This window comes from Oncorhynchus mykiss, chromosome 2 (assembly GCF_013265735.2).
Source record: "Oncorhynchus mykiss isolate Arlee chromosome 2, USDA_OmykA_1.1, whole genome shotgun sequence".
Taxonomy (NCBI): Eukaryota; Metazoa; Chordata; class Actinopteri; order Salmoniformes; family Salmonidae; genus Oncorhynchus; species Oncorhynchus mykiss.
Genome location: NC_048566.1, coordinates 81,492,250 through 81,515,788, shown reverse-complemented (window position 1 = coordinate 81,515,788; position 23,539 = coordinate 81,492,250). Strand labels below are relative to the sequence as shown.

The window sequence follows — 23,539 nt, the reverse complement described above, 5'->3', positions numbered from 1 at the left end:
TATTTGCATAAAGTTAAACTTTACCCAACTTAAATCCAACTCTGTTCACGCTCCCTTGCCCATGCATGCTCGCATTACCCAGCGGTCCATCTGCCCACTTTTTTTTCCCTCCGTTGAAAATGAATGGGGCTTCCGTTGTTTCATCACACCCATTGTGGATAGTGGATCCCAGCTGTCAGTTGAATGAAGTGCAGAGTTGGAAGGTTTAGGTTTTAAAAAAATCTACAATTATAAAGTAATTATCACTAAAGTCAGTGCTAGAAGACAAGTAAAGTTTTTTTGTGAATTATTGTTTTATTTAAATAGATTAGGGCAGACGAAAATGACCAGTTGAAACAGCTATTCAATACATCATAGTTGAAGCCAATTTGCTGATTTCCCATTGCCACCCATGAACGGTTCTTGGTCCCCCCTTGGCCCCCCTATGAAACACCCCAGCAAAGGGACCTAAAAAAACTGCAATAATTATTGGAGCACCAGCATCACCGGAGGTGTGGGCTGTATAAAGACATTGTGTACAGTCACATACAGTAGCCTATTTTACAGTTAATATGAATGATTAAGAGTCTGCTTGTGATTCGACATATGCCTGACTGGTGATAAAACATGCCACCATCAATTTTATCTGTCTATTTTATTATTTTCCAATGTGATTTCATTAAAGATAACAAGTATCAGTGTTTCTATACATTCCATGAACAGAACAGTATAAAGAGTGGTGAAGAGGAGATGACTGGTTTCTGTCCAGCAGGAGTCAGTGTAGGATAGGACCATTAGTTGAAAGTGCAGGGGGGAGATGACATCAGGCTCTAGCGTCAGTTCTGTCTCCGTTCCAAAGATATATTCGATTCTGTTCTGTAAATGACAAGGTTACATTAAGGTTACAACCTTTGTGTGAAACTGATACAGCCCCTAAACACATATTTAAACATCAACCATCAAATTAAAGTAAATATATAGGCTGCACAGCTTCTCCAACGCGGTATCATGTCAAGGCCTCAGCCAGCCAGCTAATTCATAAATTATGACCAGTACACTCTTTCTATTTTCAAATTGCTTCACTTAAATGGAATAAAAAGTTGTTTCCTGTTCTTTTCTATATTGTTTTACATCAAATAGACAAATACCTCCTAAATAGAAAAAAAATCCCTTATTCTAAAAGCAGGATCATTGTCATTTTCAGACCAAGCACAAGAGTTACTGTGTAACTTCAAGGTCACTTTCAGAGGTCACTTTCAGAAAGCACCCATGCAGAGCTATGGAGCACCCCTATCTGGGTAGGCCACTGGACACACCCACAGCATTTCAAAGAAGGCGATGGTGCCATGCTGTCTCCACACATTTGAGGCGATACTCACAGTATTGTGTGGGCCCAAACATGGATTGTTTGAACTAGCGGAGGGCATACACTGCTGCCATCTTGATGATACTTGACATAACACATCTTATGAGAACCAAAGCAGTTCTCATGCTGTACCATGAGGTGTAAGAAACATAAACCTTAAAAAATATATTTTGAAACTTCATAATCATACTGTTGCACAAATCTGCTACTCACAAGTCCTTGTTCCGCATGTGGTTATTGTACTCCACGGTAGGTGGATTGTTCTCTTCATCCTCAGGTAACTGGGGGCAGAAATCATCATCATCATATAACATTTTTTTATTAGAACTTCCAATATCATGTAAAAGAAGAGGTAAACATAGTTTCCACTACCATTTCCTTCCTCAGCCTCTTCAAACCAAAGACCATTTAGACATAACAATAAACAACCCTTATTGGACTGGAGACAAGCTAATAGCTAAATACTGGTACTGGCCATTCCATGTAGGATGTGACAGTATGAGGGAAACACTGTTTTTTAGGTGAAAGTGGGGTGACAGAAACATACACTTCCCTTTAACAATGACATAAATCAGTTAAAATAAAAGGGGTACAATATTACTGAAAAACTAAGAAATCACCTTCAGAAAAATAGCTCCAACATGGCTTCACGGTCTTCGTGCTATTTAGACTAATGGTTTAGTTCAGTATCTCACCTCCCAGTAGATGTCATCATCAAAGCAGCTGTTATCAGGAGCATCCCCCCAGATTGGTAACCTCAGGATACAGCCTGGGGACAAACACAACATCTCACCAACATTAAGTACACGACTGAGTACATGTAGAAATGATTCAACCCCAGCCAAACAATACTACAATATCACAGTAACTTGGCAGCTATCTTGTAACATGTTCTCATGAAAACACACACACACACACACACACACACACACACACACACACACACACACACACACACACACACACACACACACACACACACACACACACACACACTAATCGGGACACCACTCTCACCAACAATGATTCCTCCTCCGATTCCAAAGCAGAGGGCAACACAGAGCCCTGCTGCCTGGTGTCCTCCCTGCTGGGTCGGCAACATATCTTTCCATTTCCCATCAAAGTCAAACGTGTTTGTCAACCTATTTAAAAAACAATATTGTTACTCTATATCAGTAAGTCTAAGGAAAATATCACATTTAGAAGCGGCAACAACTGAGCAGACATTCTTTTCATTGCCGCAGTATTCTTGTTGCCCATCTTCTGTGCCACCACTGCATGTGCATAATAATTACAGTTCACCACCTTCAAGCTGCCAATTAGGCCTAAAACTGGTGCAGACTGAAATAATAACAGGCCATTCTTTGGGTATACAGTTGTAACCTGTGAACTCACCCCTCCTTGCCATAGACACCTTTACTGGCGGCTGCAGCAGTGATGGCGCCCACAATGCCCCCTATGACCCCAGGCATGGCATGGAGGTTGTGGATGCCACACGTGTCATGGATCTTCAGATGTTTCTCCATGAATGGCTGAGGGGACAAAGACACATAGCTAGCTACATGACCACTAATCAAATAGGAGTAGCCTAGTCATAAGCCACTAACTAGTCCCAATTATACTAGCGAATAGCCACTATACTCCTTCACTGCATTCAGTAAGCACATTTAGTGAAATGTTGCAGACAGAAAACTCATGAATGAAACTGATGTGACTCCATATTCTACGTTACCGTGATATAAATGTAGCCCAGGGTGGAGATGATGCCACAGCAGAATCCTACAATCAGAGACCCATAAGGCATTAGCATGAATTCCGCTGCCGTTCCCACGGCAACTCCCCCGGCCAGTGTGGCGTTCTGGATGTGAACCTGGAACAAAGGAGTTGGCCAATAGCTTGAGTGGAGATGCAGTACATGATAAAAGTTAGTAGGTACAGTATGATCATAGGAGTTGGCAGGACAGCACAAACAGATCTGGGACCGGGCTAATGTATGTAATGCACACCATGTGGGTCCATTACATTACCATGTCCAGCTTGCCGGTCTTCTGGGAGAGACTGGAGATGGCTATGGAGGTGAGGACAGTGGCGGCCAGGGACAGGTAGGTGTTGATGGCTGCTCTATGCTGCCCATCCCCGTGGTCCGAGATGGCCGAGTTAAAACTAGGCCAGAACATCCACAGGAACAGGGTTCCTATGGGGCAGGATTGGATCAATGTTGATACAGTTTCACCAATATGAGTATGGCAAATGTGAAAAGTGTCAACCATTATGGCTCAGCCTCACCGATCATGGCAAAGACGTCTGAATGATAGACGGAGCCAATCCGATGCTTGCTCTGGTCCAGGTTGGGCCGGTACAGCATCCACGAGATGGACAGACCATAATAAGCCCCAAATGTGTGGATCACCATGGAGCCACCAGCATCCCTGGCCTATAATGTAGAATGACATCCAGTAAACCAGCCACCTTATTAGTATGTACTCTGAACAAAAATATAAATGCAACATATAAAGTGTTGGTCCTAGAAAAATTTTATGTGCACAAAAAGCTTATTTCTCTCAAATTTTTACCACCAATTTGTTTGCATCCCTGTTAGTGAGCATTTGTCCTTTGCCAAGATAATCCATCTACCTTACAGGTGTGGCATTTCTAAAAGTTGATTCAACAGCATGATTATTATACAGGTGTAGCATTCCTTTAGTCAGCATGACTGCAGGAATGTCCACCTGTGCTGTTGCCAGAATATTGAATACAATTTAATATTAATTTCTCTACCATAAGCAGCCTCCAGCATTGTTTTAGAGAATTTTACAGTACATCCAACCGAACTCACAACCGCAGACCACGTGTATGGCACCGTGTTGGCAAGCGGTTTTCTGATGTCAGGGTTGTGAACAGAGTTCCCCATGGTGACGGTGGAGTTATGGTATGGGCAGGCATAAGCTATGGACAACGAACACAATTGCATTTTATCGATGGCAATTTGAATGCACAGAGACACCGTGACGAGATCCTGAGTCCCATTGTCATGCCATTCATCCGCCACCATCACCTCATGATAATGCACAGATCTGTAAACAATTCCTGGAAGCTTTAAAGGTCCCAGTTCTTCCATGGCCTGCATACTCACCAGACATGTCACCCATTGAGCATGTTTGCGATGCTCTGGATCGACATGTATGACAGTGTGTTCAAGTTCCCGCCAATATCCAGCAACTTCACACAGCCATTAAAAGAGGAGTGGGACAACATTCCACAGGCCATAATCAATAGCCTGATGAACTCTATGCAAAGGAGATACATCACGCTGCATGATGCAAATGGTAGTCACACCAGATACTGACTGGTTTTCTGATCGACTCCCTTACTTTAATAAAAAAGTTATCACCAACAAATGTATATCTGTATCCACAGTCATGTGAAATCCATAGATTAGGGCCTAAATAATATATTTAATTTAACTGATTTCCTTATATGAACTGTAATTCAGTAAAATCTTTGAAATTGTTGCATGTTGCGTTTATAATTTTGTTCAGTATAGATATCTGCATCTATTCCATTAAGCTTTATTGTAAAGGTAAATGCATTCAATCAATCAAACAAGCACGTACCATGACACAGCATCACTGTGTGCCATTCTTGAGAACCATGTATGCAGGTTTTATGCAGGACTTAATGTTAAAGCCTTTATTATTTAGTAAAGACTTACATGTATGAGGCTGAGGATGATATACTCCTCCACAGCATACAGAGTGACTCCAAAAAGCGTCATCACCATCAACTGGACTGGGCTCACCTTGCCTAGCACCGCCCCGTACGCTATCAGGCAGCTGGCTACACAGAAGTCTGCATTGATCATGCTGAGAAGGACAGAAGCAGGGTAAGATTAGAATGTATACTGGGTCAGTGTCAGCCTGGTAGCAGATATGTTTGTGCTGTATTTTGTCATTTGGTCACTGACTACATTTACAAGTGCACAGTGTTCCGGATAGTAGCTCATGTCCCCCTGAACGGCTTATTTGGGATAAACTGTTTACATGCACCTTTGATATCCTGCTCACGAGTGTCCCTGTCTCCAGAAATAAACAGAATATTCCTAATTGAAGTTCATATGGGTTAAATGGAATAGTAACTGAAATGTGGACACTGACAGTGGGTGGGCCTATAACCTCTCACATGTAAAATAATGTAATATTAACTCCTGCAGAACTATGCATTTCTTGCAGTGAAATTATACAACAAATATTACATTTTGTCTTGGGAACAGGAGTGGAGAGATATGATGTCAGACAGTATTTCAACCACATAAAATATGCACACAGTCTTATCAGAAACGTGTTTATCATTTTCTCATCTTTTCATTTCCTTTAAACCGGTCAAACTGATGACATTTGGACATTCTGCAATGGAACAATCTTTCCAATCTTTCTCACCGGCCCCTAAACGAAACATTCAACTTTAGCAGTGTTAATTAACTTGATTAATAATGCATTAATTCTGTCGATGTATGAAATTATTCTCGTGAACATTTTATTTAGTCTTCTGAGGCAACAAGTTATGACAGAAGATAAGCTGCATGTATCTAACTATAGTTGACAAACAAATGGCCTACCAAATGTCAGAAATTATAATATGGCCTACCAAATGTCAGAAATTATAATATGGCCTACCAAATGTCAGAAATTATAATATGGCCTACCAAATGTCAGAAATTATAATATGGCCTACCAAATGTCAGAAATTATAATATGGCCTACCAAATGTCAGAAATTATAATATGGCCTACCAAATGTCAGAAATTATAATATGGCCTACCAAATATCAGAAATTATAATATGGCCTACCAAATGTCAGAAATTATAATATGGCCTACCAAATGTCAGAAATTATAATATGGCCTACCAAATGTCAGAAATTATAATATGGCCTACCAAATGTCAGAAATTATAATATGGCCTACCAAATGTCAGAAATTATAATATGGCCTACCAAATGTCAGAAATTATAATATGGCCTACCAAATGTCAGAAATTATAATATGGCCTACCAAATGTCAGAAATTATAATATGGCCTACCAAATGTCAGAAATTATAATATGGCCTACCAAATGTTGGATATTATAAGCAGAAACATATATACATTTGTGGTGAAAGTAGCCTTAACCGGTAGGCTATATGGTCCAGTAAGGAGAATCAGCAAAATACATTATTTTGGAAATATTATGGTGGATGGAACTGTGCAGGTATAGCATGCTTTTTTATGTTAATTGGTTTGACAATCAGATGAAAACATCATAACACAACAACCATGACATGCTAAACTGAGCCTGCACAGACCACAGAAAACAACAGTAAAGGGAATAAAGTGTTGACATGCCACAGTATCCCATCTAAGATCAGCATATCCCAGGCATCATATCCGTGTTTCTCATAACCGGGATACAAGCTTTTCATGGTTATTGTAAACGGGATATTATGTTTATATGCATCAACTCAAAAACAGAATACTAAAGTATCCCAAATAATAACGGGATATTGGTGAGTCTATGTTTTAAAAGTGTAGCATGACCATATCATTGTCCCTTTAAAATGGCCACAGAAAATAATGACAATGACTTCATCCTCAAAGGCCAATAGTTGAATAATCATTTAAGAACCTTGTTATTAAATTGCCAGTCCAACTTTATGATACAGTATACTGACTTGTTCAATTTGTATCCTTCAGTAGTTTGTTACAAATTAAACCACACACAGAGCTGCACCCCCTCTAAGCACAGTATTTCTATGATCTCACATAACCCCCCTACACACACACACACACACACACACGTTTGCTTACACACACACACGTCACACAGACAAGCACCCACACATAGTGTTATCTGTTAATACAATACTTCAACAGTATCATAAATGCGTGATTACATGTAGTACTGTGTTTTTGTTTGCCCTCACATTATTGTGTCCACAGACAGTATATCTCACAAGCCAGGAGGATCAACAGTAAAAGGTGATACATAAGGGATTTTCAAATGCAGACCGGTTCCTCCACTTCTCTGGCATCACGATAGGTTCTCTCTGGCACTCCCACCATGCACGCATACAGGATTCGTTTCCATCCACACATGTTATTCTATAGATTGATTTCAATGATGTAGGCATATGTTTTGCACGACTGACTCATTCACATAGGACTCATTCATAAGGTTAAACATAATATGCAAAGTATCTGTCCAATTATAGTCAGTGAACGGTCATCCAGAAGGGCTCTATACATTGTTGGATGGGTTGAGATTTGTTTATGTTACTTACATTACAATGTAAAGTGTTTTTTTTTATATAAATCCATACAATATTCACTTTCGTCTTTCCAGGTGACCACTGTGGTGACATCACTTTCACCTATCAAATATGACACCAGCATTCACTGATCTCATTAGTCACAAAGGACAGTAGATTCAAAGAAACAAGTTTAACGCTGTTAGACCAAAACCGAGGGACTCTAACCTCTCCACGCCGATCTTGATCTTGCCGTCCATTGGGTCCAGAGAGTGGAACCATCCCTGCATCAGAAGTGCCCACTGAAGGCCGAAGCCGGCGATGAGGAAGTTGAAGCCAACGGCACCGAAGCTGTAGCGCTTCAGGAAGGTCATGAGGAAACCGAAGCCCACAAAGATCATCACATGGACATCCTGGAAACCTGGGGGAAAAAGAGGGCGAGGCGTGGTAGGTGGGGGAGAGGTAGGGAAGAGTATAAGGTGCAGATCAACACTTAGGGAAATGAGAGGGTCAATTGTAATCAGTTACATATTAATCCTTGTTCTACAAAGAGAATGAATTAGACATGGAAACTAAACGTCCCTTTTTCCGGACCCTGTCTTTCAAAGATATTTCGTAAAAATCCAAATAACTTCACAGATCTTCATTGTAAAGGATTTAAACACTGTTTCCCATGCTTGTTCAATGAACCATAAACAATTATTGAACATGCACCTGTGGAAAGGTCATTAAGATAGTAACAGCTTACAGACAATAGGCAGTAAGGGTGGCAGGTAGCCTAGTGGTTAGAGTGTTGGACTTGTAACCGAAAGGTTGCAAGGTTGAATCCCTGAGCTGAATGTTCTGACCCTGAACAATGCAGTTAACCCACTGTTCCTAGGATGTCATTGAAAATAAGAATTTGTTATAAACTGACATGCCTAGTTAAAAAAAATTAAGGTCACAGTTATGAAAGCTTAGGACACTAAAGAGGCCTTCCCACTGACTCTGAAAAACACCAAAAGAAAGATGCCTTGGGTCCCTGCTCATCTGTGTGAATGTGGCATTAGGGCTGCAGATGTGGCCAGGGCAATACATTGCAATGTCAGTACTGTGAGATGCCTAAGACAGTGCTACAGAATGGACAGCTGATTGTCCTTGCAGTGGCAGACCATGTGTAACAACACCTGCACAGGATCGGTACATCTGAACATCACACCTGTGGGACAGGTACAGGATGGCAACAACAACTGCCTGAGTTACACCAGGAATGCACAATCACTCAATCAGTGCTTACTGTCGGCAATAGGCTGAGAGAGGCTGGACTGAGGGCTTGTAGGCCTGTTGTAAGGCAGGTCCTCACCAGACATCACCGGCAACAATGTTGCCTATGGGCACAAACCCACTGTTGATGGTCAGACAGGACTGGCAAAAAGTCCTCTTCACTGATGAGTCGCGGTTTTGTCTCTCCAGGGGTGATGGTCGTATATCGCGTTTATCGTTGAAGGAATGAGCATTACACCGAGGCCTGTACTCTGGTGCGGGATTGATCTGAGGTGGAGGGTCCGTCATGGTCTGGGGCGGAGTGTCACAGCATCATCGGACAGAGCTTGTTGTCATTGCAGGAAATCTCAACGCTGTGCGTTACAGGGAAGACATCCTCCTCCCTCATTTGGTACCCTTCCTGCAGACATGACCCTCCAGCATGACAATGCCACCAGCCATACTGCTCGTTATGTGTGTGATTTCCTGCAAGACAGGAATGTCAGTGTTCTGCCATGGCCAGCGAAGAGCCCGGATCTCAATCCCAATGAGCACTTCTGGGACCTGTTGAATCGAGGATGAGGGCTAGGGCCATTCCCCCCAGAAAAATCTGGGAACTTGCAGGTGCCTTGGTGGAAGAGTGGGGTAACATCTCACAGCAAGAACTGGCAAATCTGGTGCAGTCCATGAGGAGATGCCCTGCAATACTTAATGCAGCTGGTGGCTTCACCAGATACTGACTGTTACTTTTGATTTTGAACCCTCCTTTGTTCAGGGACACATTATTCCATTTCTGTGGAACTTGTTCAGTTTGTGTCTCAGTTGTTGAATCTTGCTATGTTCATACAACTATTTACACATGTTATGTTTTCTGAAAATAAACGCAGTTGACAGGGAGAGGACGTTTATTTTTATGCTGATTTTATATCTAGGCTATCCACCCTCTGTGGAAACTATGTAGTAAAATGTCTGATGAGTAAATTTACACTCTCATATGATTTCCCCTTCTTCACCTGCTGATTAAATATAGTGCAACAAGACCACTCATGGTCGGAAAAGTTCTCCACTTCTGAGCGATTTAAACAAACATTATTGCAATCACCATGGTCACAACTGTAACCTGTCAACTCCATCTCCCTTATATAGTAAGATAGAATAAGATTTTTGGTTCAAACATGTTGTAACGGCAGATCTCCTCTTCGTCTGAAGAGGAGTAAGGATCGGACCAAGATGCAGCGTGGTAAGTGTCCATAATGTTTTAAATAAAGACAAATGAACACTCAAACAAAAAACGATAATGTGAAATCTACAAAAAAAAACGAAACAGTACCATGTGGCGACAAACACACACACGGAAACAAACACCCACAAACCAACAGTGAAACCCAGGCTACCTAAGTATGATTCTCAATCAGAGAAAACTAACGACACCTGCCTCTGATTGAGAACCATACTAGGCCGAAACAGAAACCAAACATAGAAAAACAAACATAGACTGCCCACCCCAACTCACGCCCTGACCGAAATTCAGAAAGTGACACATATTCATTTTAATTAGGTTTTACAGTCATACAGTTACAGTCACTGAGGAAAAACAAAATTGCTATGTAGTATACCACTTGAATAAAGAAGAAAAATATGCAATTTGTCAACTTTATAGAACAATACACTCGGTCAGAGTGCTGAAAGATCCAGTAGAATAGTTATTTTTTCTTGGGGAAAGTTAAATAAACAAATGTCCATGTTTTACAAATATTTGTAATTAACTTTTATTTTTAGAGACAAGAATATCTCTGTTTTGAGTACAGTTGAAGTTGGAAGTTTAGATACACTTAGGTTGGAGTCATTAAAACTAGTTTCTCAACCAATCCACAAATGTCTTTTTAACAAACTATAGTTTTGGCAAGTGGGTTAGGACATCTACTTTGTGCATGACACAAGTAATTTTTCCAACAATTGTTTACAAATAAATTATTTCACTGTATCACAATTAATTCACTGTATCACAATTCCAGTTGGTCTGAAGTTTTAACATACTAGTTGACTGTGCCTTTTAAACAGCTTGGAAAATTCCAGAAAATTATGTCATGTCTTTAGAAGTTTCTGATAGGCTAATTGACATAATTTGAGTCAATTGGAGGTGTACCTGTGGATGTTTTTCAAGGCCTATCTTCAAACTTAGTGCCTCTTTGCTTGACATCATGGGAAAATCAAAAAAATATCAGTCAAGAACTTGTGGACCCCCACAAGTCTGATTTTCCTTGGAAGCAATTTCCAAATGCCTGAAGGTACCATGTTCATCTGTACAAACAATAGTAAGCAAGTATAAAAACCATGGGACCACGCAGCTGTCATACTATAGATTATTTGCTGCGTATGTGTTGCGAAAAGTGCAAATCAATCCCAGAACAACAGCAAAGGACCTTGTGAAGATGCTGGAGGAAACAGGTACAAAAGTATCTATATCCACAGTGAAACAAGTTCTATATCGACATAACCTGAAAGGCTGCTCAGCAAGGAAGAAGGCACTGCTCCAAATCCGCCATAAAAAAAGCCAGACTATGGTTTACAACTGCACATGGGGACAAAGATTGTAATTTTTGGAGAAATGTCCTCTGGTCTGATGAAACAAAAATAGAACTGTTTGGCCATAATGACCATCGTTATGTTTGGATGGAAAAGGGGGAGGCTTTCAAGCCGAAGAACACCATCCGAACCGTGAAGCACGGGGGTGTCACGCCCTGACCTTAGAGATCCTTTTAATTCTCTATTTGGTTAGGTCAGGGTGTGACTAAGGTGGGAAATCTATGTTTTCTATTTCGAAGTTGGCCGGGTGTGGTTCACAATCAGAGGCAGCTGTCTATCGTTGTCTCTGATTGGGGATCATAGTTAGGCAGCCTTTTTCCACCTGTAGTTTGTGGGATCTTGTTTTTGGTACTGTGCTGTTTAGCCCTACTAGACGTTACAGTTCGTTTTGTATTTTGTTGTTTTTTCAGTGTTCATTTAATAAATTAAACTGTACGCCTATCACGCTGCACCTTGGTCCGATCCTTCCATCGAAGAGCGTAACAGGGGGTGGCAGCATCATGTTGTGGGGGTGCTTTGCTGCAGGAGGGACTGGTGCACTTCACAAAATAAATGGGTAAGGAAAATTATGTGGATATATTGAAGCAACATCTCAAGACATCAGTCAGGAAGTAAAATCTTGGTCGCAGATGGGTCTTCCAAATGGACAATGGCCCCAAGCATACTTCCAAAGTTGGGGCAAAATGGCAAAGTCAAGGTATTGGAGTGGTCATCACAACGCCCTGACCTCAGTTACACCAGCTCTGTCAGGATTAATGGGCTAAAATTCACCCAACTTATTGTGTGAAGCTTGTGGAAGGCCACCTGAAACGTTTGACCCAAGTTAAACAATTTAAAGAATGCTACCAAATCCTAATTGAGTGTGTGTAAACTTCTGACCCACTGGGAATGTGAGAAAAGCTGAGCCAATGGGAATGTGATAAAAATAAAAGCTGAAATAAATCATTTTCTCTACTAACTACTCACAGGGAATTTTTACTAGGATTAAATGTCAGGAATGGTGAAACACTGAGTTTAAGGATAAGGTGTATGTGATCTTCCAACTTCAACTGTATCTATTGTCAACTCCGTCAGTGGCTTGTCAGCTTTGTCACAGATTGCTAACCCCCTTAACATCAATTTTTTTTGGTAATATTCAGAAAAATATATGTTAACCATTGTCATGCAATATATGCTTACACTATTGAAGTATTTGCTGTACTGGACATAAAGGATCATATTTCCTTAATAAATCTTGTTTTACGTTCTGAATCTTGAAAAACATGCCAAAGTAAAACAAGACATTAAAACATTTTTTCATAAAATACTCCTACTGTAACTGGATTTATGTCAACTCCATCAGAGGAATTTCATTTTTACATTTATTGTTCGAACAAGTGTTTAAAAGCCTTGATTGTTTCATTCTAACATTAGATTATTCAAATATGAAATACAAATCTCCTAGAAGTTGAAATCTGTGAAGCATTTATTTGGTCTGCAATCTGAGGTGGAGTTAACTCTAATGTACTCATTCTCTACATCAGAGGTAACTCTGGGTCTTCCTTTCCTGTCGGTCCTCATGAGAGCCAGTTTCATCATAGTGCTTGATGTTTTTTTGCGACTGCACTTAAAGTTCTTGACATTTTCAGCATCGACTGACCTTCATGTCTTAAAGTAATGATGGACTGTCGTTTCTCTTTGCTCATTTGAGCTATTCTTGCCATAATATGGACTTGGTCTTTTACCAAAAAAGGCTTTCTTCTGTACCCCCCCCCCCCCCCCCCCTACCTTGTCACGACACAACTGATTGGCTCAAACGCATTAAGAGAGGAAAGAAATTCCACAAATGATCTTTTAACGAAGCACTCCTGTTAATTGAAAGGCATTCCAGGCGACTACCTCATGATGCTGGTTGAGAGATTACCAAGAGTGTGCAAAGCTGTCATCAAGGCAAAGGGTGGCTACTCAAACATAAAATATATTTAGCTTTGTTTAACACTTTTTTTGGTTACTACATGTGTTAATTCATAGTTTTGATGTTTAAACTACTTTTCTACAATGTAGAAAATAGTAAAATAAAGAAAAACCCTTGAATGAGTTGATGTGTCCAAACTTTTGACTGGTACTCTATATATCTTTAATGCTGTTATTATTAAGAAAAATAATTGTGATTGTCCCGTCTTTCAAAAAACCCTGTTTCACAACATGGCGTGTGAGGGTGACATGGGGGATAATGGAAATGTCAAGAGTGAAAATGATGCAAACATGGTTCAAGGACATCTCTGTGTTACTAACTGTGTAGATACAGTATACACAAATAACCTCATAGATACCCATAGTACGAGTAGAAAGCTGTTTACATAGAAGTTTTGGTTTCTGTCCATGCTGGAAGCCCCATATTTACAATGTGTACATCCCCCATGCAAAATCATCGAGGGCTCATCTAGAACGTACCATACCGAAACTCAAGATTAAGCTTCTTGGGATACTCACATTGCAGTTCCACAACGTTCAAAAGGAAAACATGAGCATTCTCAAGGGCATAGACACAATATACAGACTAAAACATAGAAGGTGATGTATGGAGGCCATACATAAACATATACAGTTTGTATAAATAATGTACAGGTAAAAAGGGATGCAAAACATTATTGTGAACTTGGTAGACGCAAATACTTAATTTGACATTTTTTACAAGAAAACAGATTCAAATCAAATCTAATTATATTAGTCACATGCTCCGAATACAACAGGTGTAGGTGTTTTCACCTTACAGTGAAATGCTTACTTACGAGCCCCTAACCAACATGCAGTTTCAAAAAATACATATAGGAACAAGAGATAAAAGTAACAAGCAATTAAAGAGCAGCAGTGAAATAACAATAGGGAGACTATTCAGGGGGTACAATGCGCGGGGTCACCGGTTATTTGAGGAAGTATGTACATGTAGGTAGAGTTATTAAAGTGACGATGCATAGATGACAACAGAGAGTAGCAGTGGTATAAAGAGGGGGTGGGGGGCAGTGCAAATAGAGCAGAGAGAACAGTCTATGACTAGGGTGACTGGAGTCTTTGACAATTTTTAGGGCCTTCCTCTGACAGCGCCTGGTATTTAGGTCCTGGATAGCAGAAAGCTTGGCCCCAGTAATGTACTGGGCCGTTCACACTACCCTCTGTAGTGTCGGAGGCCGAGCAGTTGCCATACCAGGCAGTGATGCAACCATGCTCTCGATGGTGCAGCTGTAGAATCTTTTGAGGTTCTGAGGACCCATGCCAAATCTTTTCAGTCTCCTGAGGGGGAATAGGTTTTGTCGTGCCCTCTTCACGACTGTCTTGGTGTTTGGACCATGATAGTTTGTTGGTGATGTGGACACCAAAGAACTTGAAGCTCTCAACCTGCTCCACTGCAGCCCCATCGATGAGAATGGGAACGTGCTCTGTCCTCTTTTTCCTGTAGTCCACAATCATCTCCTTTGTCTTGATCACGTTGAGGGAGAAGTTGTTGTCCTGGCACCACACTGCCAGGTCTTTGACCTCCTCCCTATAGGCTGTCTCATCGTTGTCGGTGATCAGGACTACCGCGGTTGTGTCATCGGCAAATTTAATGATTGTGTTGGAGTCGTGCCTGGCCATGCAGTCATGAGTGAACAGAGAGTACAGGAGGGAACTGAGAGTACATGAGGGAACTGAGCACGCACCCCCTGTCACTGACTTCCAAATTCATCATCCTTTGAAAGTTATCATCCAAGTGAATTTATTTATTTTTATTTAACCTTTATTTCACTAGGCAAGTCAGTTAAGAACACATTCTTATTTAGAATGATGGCCTAGGAACAGTGGGTTAACTGACTTGTTCAGAGGCAGAACGAATTTTACTTTGTCAGCTCAGGGATTCGATCTGGCAACATTTCGGTTACTGGCCCAACGCTCTAACCACTAGGATACATGCCGCCCCAAAATAATCATATGGCCAACAGAAATTACTCTTGGCTACATCCACAGGACACACCAGTATGTATAAATACTAGCATTAACAAGCCAGTATCATTTTCAAGATGAGCAGCCATAACTGTCTGGTGCATTCAAGAGGACAACAGGTTGCATTCGCACTGTGAAACATTAGTTACTCAAATAAAAAGTGTACACAACAGTCTAATATACTACCACAGATTTAGGATCTTAATTTGAGGTAGTTTGCTACAGCAGGGAAATAATGTAGCCTAACAGTTAGCGCAGTAACCAAAAGGTTGCTGGCTCAAATACACGAGACGACAAGGTGAAAAATGTATGTGTACTTGAGCAAGGCATTTAACCCTAATTTGCTCCAGGCTAACTCTGTCAACAACCATTTCACTGCACCTATCTGGTGTATGTGACAATAAAACTTGTTTTTCTTAAATACACTGCAAGTTTTAAATGTCCTGCATCGCAGGAAAGTTCCCCTGCAACAGGGTGATCAAATTAAGATCCTACATGTTACCCACTCTTATATAATATCAGGTTAACAAATACAGCATCTATTTGTACCAGACAAACAATATGGCCCTTGAAGAAACTCCCTGCCTAGTTCAGATTGTCCCCATACTGACTTCAGAGATCAAATGACCTACTCCTCGATCTCATGCTTGATTGGTCTCTATACAACAGACTGTGACAGCAAAATCATTTATCACCTGACATCCAACACCCTATAAGAGATGGTCCTGCGGTAGGACTGACACCCACACCTGTACTGAGCTAAATTCAACCACACCCTCATAATTCTATAACAGGTGAAATAAGATTCTATACAACGAATTGAACTGAAGCTCAACAACACACACAACCATGCACAGACAACACACACATGTAACACACACGCACCGCCTTGATGTTCATTATTAATCTTGTAATTCTAGCAATTTCATATGATATGAGCATCAGGGAGTCTGCAGATGCACCTGTTGTGAGAGGGTGTGGGGGATAACGAACTTTAGGAAGAGGGACAAAGCCCACTGGAAATATATTGTACACCTGTGTGTATATGTGACAGATCATTGAAAGTTAGTATGACATTCCTGGAAAATACAAAAATCCTACCTCTTGGGTAATAGACCTATTATAATCTATATTTTTCACAACTATTACATGACATGTTATTGCGGAACAAAAGTTTAATTTAATAATTGTATCCAATGTTCAACTATAATGTTCACGTTCTGATCATTGCCATGCAAGTACAAATAAGCATATGGAATTGCGAAGCATCAGCTCTCATAAGCTTATGTGTTCAATAATTTTCTTAATATGACAATAAAAAGTGATCATTTGTGGAAAAGGACTACCCTAATAGCCTACGTTTCTAAATAAAACAACCACATTTTATTTCATAAATGTTTGGTTGGTGAAATAAAATCAAAATAATAAACCAATATAAAAAGAAAACATCAATCAAAATTGAAAGGCAAAAGAGCAGGTCATTTTGGGTCACTTACTTGGATATCTGAAATAGAAGTCGTTCTCAATGTTACTGGATATGTTATTAAATGTTTTATGCTCTATCCAATGTGCGTCGGATTCCTCGTTATAACGGATAAAAATGCCGAATAAGATGATCATGGCAATTTGCCATACGAAACACACTGCTGGAAGACTAATTCGGACATAGGTATTTTTCGGCCGGTCACAGCATTGCCTGAAGCTTTGTATACAACCCATTGTGTTATCGTTACAATGGTTCAGTTGCCTTTGGTGCCTTATGGAGAAAGACGGCAAATATTATATATGGTAGAGTGTAAGCGATGACAGAAGTTCTAGTTGGCCCCGTAGGGTGTTGGCGGGGGTGTGTCTGCTTCGCTTGGAATCTTCTGAGTCACCTCCTGCCCTCCCGAAGTAGCATTGAATTAACTTTTTCTCACACGATCTTGTAGATTATTATCAAGTCATCACAATAGACTGCATAAAATGTATATATACTACGAGTCCTGTCCTAGTCTCCTATCCTACATAATCAGTAAGGAAAAGATTGGACAGATTTTAATCATGTTGCTATGACATTACTCTCACCATAGACCATAATATATCCATGACTCTCAACTACACAGTTCTTTTGCATCAGTAATTCTACACAGTTTTGTCAGTTTGTCACGTATAAGGAAAAGCAATTGAATATTATGTAGAATAGATTAAAATAGAATGACATGAAATAACATAGGGCCCACTGCACACATCACAATTCCCCCTTGCCCCTGGGTGACCAGGTAATATTTGTTGCTGTCATTAGAATTTGTTTGCTGTCATTAGAACAAAGTGGGGGCAACGACACCGGGGCAGTCAGGCAGGAGCCTAGCCTGCACTTCTGAAGGTCTGCACACCATACACACATGTCCTACATACACATAAATTAATCCTGAACTCCCTGACCATAATCTATTTATTTTAAGTGTTTGCAATAGCAGAAAAAATGTGTTTATGTATTTGATACCATTCCAATTATTCCGCTCCAGCCATTACCACAAGCGTGTCCTTCCCAATTAAGGGGTCACTAACCTCCTGTGCCTTACTGTCACACCCTGGTCAAAGTATTTTGTGTTTATCTTTATTTATTTGGTCAGGCCAGGGTGTGGCATGGGTTTTTGTATGTGGTGTGTATGTATGGGGATTGTAGCTAGTGGGGTGTTCTAGCTAAGTCTATGGCTGTCTGAAGTGGTTCTCAATCAGAGGCAGGTGTTTATCGTTGTCTCTGATTGGGAACCATATTTAGGCAGCCATATTCTTTGAGTTTGTCGTGGGTGATTGTCCTTAGTGTTAGTTTGCACCAGTTTAGGCTGTTTCGGTTTTCGTTAAGTTTATTATTTTGCACTGTTTGTATTTAGATTCGTGTTGCTATAGTCACAATAAACATGGATCGTAATCTACACGCCGCATTTTGGTCCGACTCTCCTTCTCATAAAGAAAACCGTTACAGAATCACCCACCACCAACGGACCAAGCAGCGTGTCAACAGGCAGCAACAGCAGCGTAAAGAGGAATGGACATGGGAGGACGTTTTAGATGGCAAGGGCTGTTACACTTGGGAGGAGATACTGGCTGGAAGAGATCGCCTCCCATGGGAACAGGTGGAGGCACTTAGGAGAGCAGAGGCAGCCGGAGAGAGGAGCCGGCGATATGAGGGAACACGGCTGGCAAGGAAGCCCGAGAGGCAGCCCCAAAAATTTCTTGGGGGGGGGCTAACAGGGAGTATGGCTACGCCAGGTAGGAGACCTGGGCAGACTCCCTGTGCTTACCGGGGGGCTAGAGAGACCGGACAGGCACCGTGTTATGCAGTGGTGCGCACGGTGTCTCCAGTGCGGTGCATAGCCCGGTGCGGTATATTCCAGCTCCGCGTGTCGGCCGGGCTAGATTGAGCGTCGAGCCTAATGCCATGAAGCCGGCTCTACGCAGCTGGTCCCCAGTGCGTCTCCTTGGGCCGGCTTACATGGCACCAGCCTTGCTCTCGGTGTCTCCGGTTCGCCTGCATAGCCCAGTGCGGGCTATTCCACCTCGCCGCACTGGCAGGGCGACCGTGAGCATTCAACCAGGTAAGGTTGGGCAGGCTCGGTGCTCAAGAGCTCCAGTGCGCCTGCACGGTCTGGTTTTTCCAGTACCACCTCCACACCCCAGCCCTCCGGTAGCAGCTCCCCGCACCAGGCTTCCTGTGCGTGTCCTCGGCCCAGTACCACCAGTGCCAGCACCACGCATCAGGCCTACAGTGCGCCTCGCCTGTCCAGCGCTGTCGGAGCCCTCCTCCTCTCCAGCGCTGTCGGAGTCTCCCGCCTGTTTAGCGCTGTTAGAGCCTTCCTTCTCTACAGCGCTGCCGGAGTCTCCCGCCTGTTCAGAACTGCCAGTTAGCATAGAGCTGCCAGTTAGCATAGAGCTGCCAGTTAGCATAGAGCTGCCAGTTAGCATAGAGCTGCCAGTTAGCATAGAGCTGCCAGTTAGCAAGGAGCTGCCAGTCTGCAAGGAGCTGCCAGTCTGCAAGGAGCTGCCAGTCTGCAAGGAGCTGCCAGTCTGCAAGGAGCTGCCAGTCTGCATAGAGCTGCCAGTCTGCAAGGAGCTGCCAGTCTGCAAGGAGCCGCCAGAGCTGCCAGTTAGCATGGAGCAGCCAGGGCCGCCAGTCAGCATGGAGCAGCCAGGGCCGCCAGTCAGCATGGAGCAGCCAGGGCCGCCAGTCAGCATGGAGCAGCCAGGGCCGCCAGTCAGCATGGAGCAGCCAGTCAGCATGGAGCAGCCAGAGCAGCCAGTCAGCATGGAGCAGCCAGTCAGCATGGAGCAGCCAGAGCTGCCAGTCAGCATGGAGCAGCCAGTCAGCATGGAGCAGCCAGAGCTGCCAGTCATCATGGAGCAGCCAGTCAGCATGGAGCAGCCAGAGCTGCCAGTCGACCAGACTCTTCCAGAGCTGCCAGTCGACCAGACTCTTCCAGAGCTGCCAGTCGACCAGACTCTTCCAGAGCTGCCAGTCGACCAGACTCTTCCAGAGCTGCCAGTCGACCAGACTCTTCCAGAGCTGCCAGTCGACCAGACTCTTCCAGAGCTGCCAGTCGACCAGACTCTTCCAGAGCTGCCAGTCGACCAGACTCTTCCAGAGCTGCCAGTCGACCAGACTCTTCCAGATCTGCCAGTCGACCAGACTCTTCCAGATCTGCCAGTCGACCAGACTCTTCCAGATCTGCCAGTCGACCAGACTCTTCCAGATCCGCCAGTCGACCAGACTCTTCCAGATCCGCCAGTCGACCAGACTCTTCCAGATCCGCCAGTCGACCAGACTCTTCCAGATCCGCCAGTCGACCAGACTCTTCCAGATCTGCCAGTCAGCCAGACTCTTCCAGATCTGCCAGTCAGCCAGGATCTGCCAGCCAGCCAGGATTTGGTAGATTCATCAACCTGCCTGAGCTTCCTCTCACTCCTGAGCTTCCTCTCACTCCTGAGCTTCCTCTCACTCCTGAGCTTCCTCTCACTCCTGAGCTTCCCCTCAGTCCCGAGCTGCCCCTCAGTCCCGAGCTGCCCCTCAGTCCCGATCTGCTCCTCAGTCCAGTGGGGTTCTGGGTGAGGACTACTAGGCCATGGTCGGCGGCGAGGGTGGACTATCCAGGGACGCGAGGAGAAGGGACTAAGACATTGATTGAGTGGGGTCCACGTCCCGCGCCGGAGCCGCCACCATGGACAGACGCCCACCCGGACCCTCCCTATTGTTTTGAGGTGCGTTCGGGAGTCCGCACCTTAGGGGGGGGGTTCTGTCACACCCTGGTCAAAGTATTTTGTGTTTATCTTTATTTATTTGGTCAGGCCAGGGTGTGGCATGGGTTTTTGTATGTAGTGTGTATGTATGGGGATTGTAGCTAGTGGGGTGTTCTAGCTAAGTCTATGGCTGTCTGAAGTGGTTCTCAATCAGAGGCAGGTGTTTATCGTTGTCTCTGATTGGGAACCATATTTAGGCAGCCATATTCTTTGAGTTTGTCGTGGGTGATTGTCCTTAGTGTCCTGATGTTCCTGTCCTTAGTGTTAGTTTGCACCAGTTTAGGCTGTTTCGGTTTTCGTTAAGTTTATTATTTTGCACTGTTTGTATTTAGATTCGTGTTGCTATAGTCACAATAAACATGGATCGTAATCTACACGCCGCATTTTGGTCCGACTCTCCTTCTCATAAAGAAAACCGTTACACTTACAAACTGATGAAGTGTTGGAAGAAACTGAAAGGGGAGAAACTTGAGCAAGCTGTAAGATTCCACTACACATAAAAGCCTGTCAAATACTCGAGTCTGACATTATATACAGTCAGGTGCAAAATGATTGGCAACCTTGATAAAGATGAGCAAAAAAGACTGTATAAAACATATAATACAAATGCTGAGCTATATAGTATGCAAAATATGCTGTAGCATATACCCTACGCATCGCGCCAATAGGGATAAGCCACTTGGTGGGAATTGTAATGTGGCTCATACAGCGAGGATCTATACACTGCCTCCTCCGAATGGGAAGGCACGTCCCCATGACTCGACTACTCAGTCCAGTGGCCTTACACCCACCATCCCACTTCTGACACCAATGTAGCAAACAGCGGGGCAGGGAAGCATACGCGGGTCACTTGTTTGAAAGGCATCGTGCAAATAGGGTTAACCAGCTTGGTGGGAATTGTAATGTGGCTCATATAGCGAGGATCGCTACTGTACTAATACATTTGCTCAGAGAAAAAGATTTTGTTTAACAAGTAATACAGATAAATTGTGGTCAAAATTATTGGTACACCTGTTTTAAATACTCCAGCACCCTCCCCTTGAGAGGATAATGACACTGAGCCTTTTCTAAAATCTTTTATGAGATTGAAGAACACATTGGGAGGGATCTTAAAACCATTCTTCCATAAGGAATCTTTCCAGATCCTTGTTATCTTTCATCTGCGCTTATGGACTGCTTTCTTCAATTCAAACCACGTTTTCAATGGGGTTGATATCCGGAGACTGAGATGTCCATTGCAAAATGCTGATTTTGTGATCCAATTTTTTGTTGTTGTGGATTTTGATTTGTGCTTGGGGTTATTGTCTTGCTGGAAGAGCCTCTTGCGGCCAAGTGTCAGTCTCCTGGCAGAGGCAACCAGGTTTTGGGCTAAAATGTCCTGGTACTTGAATGGTTTGATGAGCATGAAAATGATGTAAACCATATGCCATGGCCGTCTCAGTCACCAGATCTCAACACAGTTGAACAGTTATGGGAGATTCTGGAGCGGTGCCTGAGACAGCGTTATCCACCATCATCAACAAAACACCATATGATGGATTTTCTTGTAGAAAAATGGTGTCGCATCCCTCCAATATTGTTCCAGACACTTGTAGAATCTCAGACACTTTGTGTTGGTGGTTCCTTTATTTTTTAAGTTACCTGTATATTTCAGCATATGTACCATAAGCATAGAAAGATATACTCTTCTATTTGTGATAGGAGATGAGGCATCTCTCTCCCAGGACTTGGGGTTCTGTAATGCATTAAGTGTAGATAATGTGCTTTCGGTCCCCCTGAGGTATTAGAAAGATGCAAGATAGGATTTACTTACAGTAGTTAACCGTTCTGGAGGCAGGTCACATCCTGTAAGAACCTGAGTTGAACTCCTCTCTGTCAGTCAAACCGGTACGACAAGACAAGAAAAATACAAAAATGATTCAACATGTTTTTAATCTCCTGTGTTTGATACATGTTGAACCATAACTAAGTAGTTATACTACTATCACTAAGGGGTGTGTATGTAGGGTGAGTCTGTTGTTCTTGCTTAACAAAGCCCCATAAGGTCCTTCCATGACTAATGTACAGCCTAACCAGGCCCCTGCATACCAGCCAGTGTAACAGTATAACTTTAGACCGTCCCGTCCCCTCGCCCATACCCGGGCGTGAACCAGGGACCCTCTGCACACATCAACAACAGTCACCCACGAAGCATCATTACCCATCACTCCACAAAAGCCGGAACTACTACTTCAAGGTCTCAGAGCAAGTGAAGTCACCGATTGAAACGCTATTTAGCGCGCACCACAGCTAACTAAGCTAGCCGTTTCACATCCATTACACCAGCAGCATACCACCCTGCATACCACTGCTGGCTTGCTTCTGAAGATAAGCAGGGTTGGTCCTGGTCAGTTCCTGGATGGGAGACCAGATGCTGCTGGAAGTGGTGTTGGAGGGCCAGTAAGAGGCACTCTTACCTCATTTGTACACAATGTAGACTTTTTTGACTGTATGTTTGTTTATTCCATGTGTAACTGTGTTGTTGTATGTGTTGAACTGCTTTGCTTTATCTTGGCCAGGTCACAGTTGTAAATGAGAACTTGTTCTCAACTAGCCTACCTGGTTAAATAATGGTGAAATTAAAAAATATAAAAAAATCGGGAGAGAGTCACTATGCTAATATACAGTGCCTTGCGAAAGTATTCGGCCCCCTTGAACTTTGCGACCTTTTGCCACATTTCAGGCTTCAAACATAAAGATATAAAACTGTATTTTTTTTGTGAAGAATCAACAACAAGTGGGACACAATCATGAAGTGGAACGACATTTATTGGATATTTCAAACTTTTTTAACAAATCAAAAACGGAAAA

General features: G+C 42.7%; 1 protein-coding gene across 1 annotated transcript; it reads right to left on the bottom strand.

Moving 5' to 3' along the window:
• Positions 1-282: 282 nt before the first annotated feature.
• On the bottom strand, positions 283-17,202 carry rhcg1-b (Rhcg1-a). Its single transcript, NM_001124577.1, is given in 11 exon segments — positions 283-855; positions 1,559-1,626; positions 2,041-2,114; positions 2,363-2,487; positions 2,741-2,877; positions 3,078-3,215; positions 3,373-3,539; positions 3,632-3,779; positions 5,058-5,208; positions 7,856-8,048; positions 16,909-17,202. Coding segments are annotated over 11 exon segments (1,464 nt in total). The 5' UTR covers positions 17,132-17,202; the 3' UTR covers positions 283-815.
• Between the last annotated feature and the right edge of the window lie 6,337 nt (positions 17,203-23,539).